The 6,687-nt window shown below is 57.9% G+C and overlaps 1 protein-coding gene and 1 long non-coding RNA gene across 8 annotated transcripts in view; both read left to right on the top strand.

The window, feature by feature from the left end:
- Window positions 1-6: 6 nt before the first annotated feature.
- The window catches only part of LOC106724436, a 19,234-nt gene continuing 12,553 nt past the window's right edge, over window positions 7-6,687 (top strand). Inside the window, exons 1-2 of the long non-coding RNA XR_001360233.1 lie at window positions 7-1,031; window positions 4,384-4,389. This is a non-coding gene — a long non-coding RNA (uncharacterized LOC106724436). The remainder of the gene's footprint in view (window positions 1,032-4,383; window positions 4,390-6,687) is intronic.
- LOC106724435 lies at window positions 1,035-6,570 on the top strand. 7 transcript variants are annotated; one of them, XR_001360230.1, is made up of 5 exons: window positions 1,035-1,138; window positions 1,266-1,388; window positions 3,241-5,453; window positions 5,569-5,947; window positions 6,152-6,570. XR_001360230.1 is itself a non-coding variant. In XM_014531847.1 (5 exons), exons 1-5 carry the CDS (start codon window positions 1,716-1,718, stop codon window positions 3,397-3,399), a joined length of 528 nt encoding a protein of 175 aa, XP_014387333.1. In that variant the 5' UTR covers window positions 1,413-1,715; the 3' UTR covers window positions 3,400-3,441. The 7 variants fall into 7 exon arrangements, 4 of the variants coding, with proteins under 4 accessions (XP_014387333.1, XP_014387331.1, XP_014387334.1 ...); XM_014531847.1 differs by lacking the exons at window positions 1,035-1,138; window positions 1,266-1,388; window positions 5,569-5,947; window positions 6,152-6,570 and adding exons at window positions 1,413-1,808; window positions 2,189-2,373; window positions 2,643-2,770 and having other exon boundaries at window positions 3,241-3,282; window positions 3,320-3,441; XM_014531845.1 differs by lacking the exons at window positions 1,035-1,138; window positions 1,266-1,388; window positions 5,569-5,947; window positions 6,152-6,570 and adding exons at window positions 1,413-1,808; window positions 2,189-2,373; window positions 2,643-2,859 and having other exon boundaries at window positions 3,241-3,282; window positions 3,320-3,441.

Below are 6,687 nucleotides of genomic sequence, written 5' to 3'. Positions count from 1 at the left end.
TGACAGCTGGAGCAGCGTGGGCCCGGGTGATGAATAAATAAATGCCCAGCATTGTGGCAGCTCCAGCCTCCGACGCCCAGGCTGGTTCTCCCGTCGTCGTAATGGATCGGACGCTCGCCAAGAAATCCGCGGGAGGGAGACAGCATTCATAAGACATGAGCCTGCGACTCATTCGGTAGCTGCTGTTGTGAAAGGAAGGCGCGAGGAGAAGAGAAATGTAGCGACAGATACGGCAACACCGACATGACACGCGGTGGGATGTGGCCACGTGGGTCGATTTCCTTTTCACGCTCCACTGACCATCGGAGACGCCGGGACACAGCGGGCGCGGGGGTTCGAATAACCTCACGCCAGAGAGATTGCTCTTGACCAGATGCCTTCTGGGTTCCAATCCGGCGGTTATTGTCCTTCTGGACGGGGTTCCAGGTCGTCAGGTGCGTCCGGACAAGGGTCGTGACTCGCCTCTGCAGGGGAATAAAACCGCCATTCGTGGAGCCTCGTGTGTACCAGGCCCAGCTGTGCAGACAGCATCCCGCTGTCCCCACAGGCAAAGGCAGCCTCCCCCTGCGGGGACCCTTGCCCCGAGCTGCCTCCTTCCTGCCACCTCGGGTGGTGCAAAGAGCACGCGCTGGGCTTGAACCTTGAACCTGGAGCGGCCCCTTCCCGGCGGGCGGAGCTGGGAAAAGGAACTCAACGTCTCTTTCTGGGAAAACAGGGGTGATCACTGTGCCCGCTCCCTTCACAGGGGTGCATGAGGAGGAAAGGGAGGATGCACGCTCAGCTACGTGCACCTGGCAGGCTTCTCCTGTCCCAGGGTTCCCCCCTCGAGCCTAGGCGCTCATTCGCTTTAACCAACATCTCGCCGGCTGCGGCCCCTTTAAGACGGCCTTGGAGGACCCAGTTTCAAAGCCGCGGGGGACCCTCTAGCTGCCACCTCGATGGTAAGTCGTCACTTCCGGCCGGAAGTGCGCGTGTTCCCGGGTTTCGGCGCGAGGGTGGGAGTATGTGGAGGCGCGTGCTCGCTCGTCTCCGTCCTGCTCGCGGCCCGGGACTTCAGGGACGGCTCCCCTCATAGCACCGGGGACTTGGACCGAGGAGGCCGAGGGAACTGGGCGGACGAAGGGCCCCCAAGTTGGAGGTGAGCGGTTGCAGGAGGCGCCACAGACGCCGGCAAAGCCTCCGGTCCCCGGCTGGGCGGCCCGCGCCGTTTCGGGGAGCGTGTAAACCCCGAATGAATGGGACCCTCCTTGACTCTCTTTCCCCAGGGTGTTCTCGGAAAATGAGGAGTCGCCAGCCCCGGCGGCTGGGGGAAGAAGGCGTGCGACGGCTGCCTCCTGCTCCTCGTGATGAGAACTTCCGGAGTGAGCGCGGTGTGGGGGATGGACGGGGTGTCGGTGGGCCCGGGACGGGGTGTCGGCAGGCGCGTGGTCTGGGGAAAGGCTCCTGTGTTGCTGAACCTGCCCCGTTGCGGGTGCAGCCTCGTACCTGGCAGCCCTACCCTGACCTAAAGCAAATTCCCGGGAGGAGTTCTTCCCGGGTTTTGAATTTGCAGTAACAGGTGTGAACATTCTAGAAGCAGTTTGATGATCATGTATGATACTGCAAACAAGACCTGCTGTGGTTATTAGTAACCAGAGAGCGGGTCGTTTTCAAAAACCTGTCCACAGTGTCGGTTCAATAAATATTTACTGTTACTTTGGCCGGGCACCGCCCTAATGGTTGGGGGCACCGGCAAACGAAACAGCCCTGGCCCTTGTTCTCAGGGCCTCCAGCCCAGTCGGAGAGACGAGATGACCGCACTGAAGAGGGTGAGGGGGCTGCTCGGAAGGGAAGCAGGGTTTTCCAGGAGAACGCATATCCCCAGGAGCCTGAAGGAGGCTGGAAGGCATTCCTGAGGATGGGACCCTCCAGCTAGACTCTGAAGGATGAGCAGGAGTTCGGTGGGCAGGCCAGGGGGCGGCATGTGCAAAGGCCCCGTGGTCTAGCAAGCGTGGCCGGTGGATGAACTGGAAGAAGGCCATGGTAGCCGAGAAAGCAAGGCGGGGAACGGGGTGGAACAAGCCGAGAAGGTGGGGAAGGGCCGGACCACACGGCCTGTGGCTCACGGGAGCATTGGGGTCTTTCCTAAGAATGTGGGGGTCGTCATGGGTTTTAAACATGGGTGATGTGCTGAAGTCTGTAATTTCAGAAGCACACTACTTACTTGCAGAACAACACTGACCACTCTGCAGTGATGGGCGTGGTCCGTATCCTCCCCGGCCGGCAGAGCGGCCACAGCCGCATGTGGCAGTTGAGCACCTGCAGCGAGGCTGGTGCCACTGAGGAACTGGCTTTGAAAATGGAGCAGCCGCTGCTGGACAGTGCGGGGCTGGAGTGTGTGTATTGGAGGGCGTGGGGACACCCGTCCGGGAATCAGGGGGTTGTCATGGGTTTTAAACATGGGTGATGTGCTGAAGTCTGTAATTTCAGAAGCACACTACTTGCAGAACAACACAGACCACTTTGCAGTGATGGACACAGTCCGTATCCTCACCGGCCGGCAGAGCGGCCACAAGCCGCATGTGGCCGTTGAGCACCTGCAGCGAGGCTGGTGCCGCTGAGGAACTGGCTTTGAAAATGGAGCAGCCGCTGCTGGACAGTGTGTGTATTGGAGGGCGTGGTGACACCCGTCCGGGAATCGTGACACGGGTGCCCTTCTCCATCTCCTGCTCCTCCTCCTCCTCCTCCCTGGGGAAGGCCGTGTTGACTTCTCCTGAGGATCCCACTTGGAGTGACTGCTGTGGACCCGCGAGTTTATTTTCCTGGCTGTCGGTCAGCCTGCTCCTTGGGAAGCGGCATTCTCTCTCCCGTCTTTGCCTGGTTTGTTGCCAGCACAGAGGGCGTGACATCTTCAGCACCCACAGTGGTCAGGGCGCTGTGTCTGAGCCAGGCGGGTGGGGGGAAGGAGAGTGGTCCCTGGTGGCAAGGGCTTAGATCTGGAGAGGCGGGCGGCAGTGAGTGCTGGGACATGGGGAAGGGGGCCCGTCAGGGTGTGGCCCTGTAAAAGCTGTTTGCAGCTGATGAAACTTGACAAAAGGCAGGAAGCACGGAAGTGCTTGAGAGGATGTGGGGAGCTCAGGAGCTGGTATGGGTGGAGGGAGAGTTCAGATCTTGGAGGGCACTCCATGGCACTGAGTTGTAGCTTCTCTGCATGCTGGCTGCTAACGTAGAATGGAAACTGACGAAGCGCTCTCTATGCAGGTGAGCTTCCGGGAAGACGTGTGTGCTGCGCGGGAACCTGCTGATTGATTACACTTCTGCCTGCTTCTCGGGGCCTGAAATGTCGTTCGTTTTAGAACCTGCCAGGTCTGCTGGGTTGAATCGCTGACCCGCACAAGACCCCGTTTTGCATGGATGTGAATAAATGGAGTCAGACTCCAAGGAGACTTTCCGCACACTGTTTTCTGTGCCCAGTGACGTGTGTCTGTGCGTCGCCTCTGCTTCTGAGATGCGTGGATGGCAGCACCGTTCCCCAGGAAGGTGGCTCACAGAGCCACTTACACAGGAGGTGTGAGCGCTGGGGGCCTGTCACCCTTGGGAGCATGAACTGTCCAGAAATGACCATCGCCTCGCTGAGCTGATGGGCAGGGGTGGCTGGTGCGGGTCAGGGTGGTGGTCACCTTGTTCAGAGGAGCCACGTCCCTGTTTACCTTGATTTCTTCGGTAAATGGGCCAACAGTCATGATGGTGACTCCTGCCAGGCGGGCCTGGCGAGGGTGCGACATGAGCAGGCCCAGTGACCCCTCGGGAGCACTTCGGACGCGTGCGTGACCATCGCTCACCGTCAGTTACACTCGCCTGGGATTTCAGCGCGTTGCCAGCTCTGATGGTCCAGGTGCTGTGGGAGGGTTCGGGGTCTGGGCACTGCCTGCTCCCAAGTGGGGGTGTCTGTGGGCTCTTGGCCTTTCACCCTCATAGTGTTCACGTTTGGGCCACTGACTACTTACTTGTCTTTCGAGGGAGAAAGTGTAATGACTGCCTGTCACACATTGTGTTAGATGGGGCGGATACTGGGTAATTGGTACATGACTGGTATTTCTGGAATAAATGTGGATGCCCGGTCGCTGCCTCTCGAGTGCAGATGTCGCTTCCTCACCGTGGCTGCGGGGCCGCCTGGCCTGTCTGGCCTGGTGTCAGCCTGGCCCAGCAGCTGGGGGCCCCGCGTCTGCAGTCTCGGGTGGGGAGCGGGTCAGCCTTTGGTTTGGCAGGTTAATCAGAAGCGTTAGGTCCTGATCAGCTTCCCCTGAGCTGTGCCTGGTATTTCTGCTGTGACACGGTGCATAGGAAGGCGGGGTCCTTCGCCTGCCTCTGCTTTCTCACTTGCTGGGACACTGATCGACCGAGGAGGGTGTGAGTATCCCCATTGGTCGGTCTGGGACTTAGGGTGGAAGAGCCTGCAGAGAAGAGGGAGGTGAGGACGAGGAGTGACTATCCCACGCAGGGGACAAGGGGACACGGAAGGCCTGGGGAGCAGTTACAGCAAGTCAAGGTCCGGCACTTCTCTCTCTGTCCACCAGAGGGCGCAGCCTCACACCAGACTGTTCCCTTTTGTAACTCGATACAGCTTTTTGGGTTTTCTTTTGTAATTTAGCCAGGACCTTATTTCACTGGAAAGTTATGTAGGAAGTTCATCTGCAGGGTTGGGATCTCTCTTTGGAATCTGCCAGGGTGCCCAGTGGCATACAGTGCCCGGGAGTGTTAGGATGTCACGACATGGACCCCCAACCAGACGCGGTCACGGGACGTGGCTGGGCCCGTGGCACTTGGGGATGAGAGCGCGTTCCAATGTGGCTTTCGGTGGAGATTCTCTGCGGGTGACGACGGCCGTGTCACTCAGCACAGCCTGAGGAAGAGGGTGGGTGCAGTGCATACCAGTATCTGAAGTCCCGGCCAGCGTGTCGGGTGTAAAGGGGCTTACGGGCGGCCAGAGCATTGCTCAGACTTGGAATCGAAAGCTACTTGTCAAGACCGAACGCAGGTTGTTGGAGCCGGTGCAGCTTAATGGCTGGCTGTCCCCGTCAGAAAGTGCTTTGACTTGGAGAAGGAGGCTACGGCTCTGCAAGTGCAATCCCCATGCAGAGCTGAATGTTCTCTGGCTCCCAAGCCTGGAGACAGCTTTCTGATGGACTAGACGTGTCGGATTGCGCACTCGCCGCCGGCCACCTTGGGCTTCCCTTCCCGTGAGGGGAGATGAGACGCCGAGGGCTTTGGGAACAAGGAATCCACGGGGCGGGGGAAGGGGGGGTAGGATGGTCAGGAAAGGCCCCAACCCTCAGGTCAGGGGGTAAGTCCTGTGACAGCCTGGAAGCGTATTCAAGGTCGAGGGACAGCCAGGGCACAGGTCGCCAGTCCAGCCAATACAGAGGAGCGTGAACATGAGGGGTTATGAGGAGGCTGGGAGGAGACGGGACCAGGTCTTGCAGGGCTTGCACAAAAGTTTGGCTTTTACAATGAGTAGCATCAGTAGCCATTTTCTCAGTTTGGCTTTTACAATGAGTAGCATCAGTAGCCCATTTTCTCATCTCTTAGGGACCTTTTTCCCCAGCGGCAGGCTGCGTTACAAGTATTTCCTGTCTGAGCTGGCACATCTGCCCATTGAGCCGACCCCCGGTCTGCAGAGGGAGCGCTCTTCCCTGGCAGCTGTAGAGGCTTGCTCTTGGCTCTACTGAATCCTGACGGGGCGAGTGACAGGGACAAACAGCGTTTGGATGTGACAGGTAAGTTCCTGCAGCCAACCTGTGCCTTCACCTCGTCGGGGAAGCCAGAGAGGCCTGCACGTGGCTGCTGCCTCCGAGGGGCAGGGACCCGCCCCTTGGTGCCAGGCTCGCCTCCCCATGAAGCCACCACCTGTATTCCTGCCCGTTTGCACCTCGGAGAACAGCTTGCTTGCTGTTCCAACAAAGAGTCGGTGAGTTTTATTTAAATCACGTAAACTGCTATCCAGAGGGCGACCCAAGGGCGTTCTCCTGTCATCCTTACAAGCTAGGGGCCTGTTTGCTTTCACATGGTTGCACATAACGAATGCATTTAACACAGTTACTCGTCCTAACGCTTTTCACATGAATTATGCAGCTACAGCAGAACACTGTTCTTTCATCGCAAATTTAATTAGCGTGGAGCCGCATGAGCTGTCGGAGGGTCACATGTCTTCCGGGCCGGCCCGTCCACTGTGCGGTGTGGTGGTTCGCAACACCGCTTCAGAAGGGCAGCCGCCCTCAGCAGGACATGGAGAATATCGCGTGGAATTAAAATAAGACTCTACCTCCTTTGCACCCCAAATTCCTTTGCACCCAAATTCCACGACTTGGGTTTTTGATACTGACCTGCCTGAGGCTGGCTGTCCCCAGCGGGTGCATTTCTTTAAGTCAAACCGACACGTGTGCCCACGTGAGTTATGGCCAAAGCTCCTGCAAATGGCCTTCACTAATGTGCTGTCTTTGTTCCAAATTCCTTCAGCCCTTTGAAGGTTAACGAGGGAGATAAAAAGAAGATATTAAGTCAAAATGAAATAAAGTGTGCACTTCCTCTGGTCATTTGAACTATGTGTAACACTGCTTGGTGTTGGACTATAATTTTTCCCCTGAAGTAATAATAATGCGCTATTGTTATTATCGTGGGATCAGAGGCTGAGAGGGAGCAGCCCCTGCC

Source organism: Myotis brandtii, unplaced genomic scaffold, assembly GCF_000412655.1.
Source record: "Myotis brandtii unplaced genomic scaffold, ASM41265v1 scaffold825, whole genome shotgun sequence".
Lineage (NCBI taxonomy): Eukaryota > Metazoa > Chordata > Mammalia > Chiroptera > Vespertilionidae > Myotis > Myotis brandtii.
Note: the sequence above shows the minus strand (reverse complement) of the source record. Positions and strands in the feature narration are given on the sequence as shown.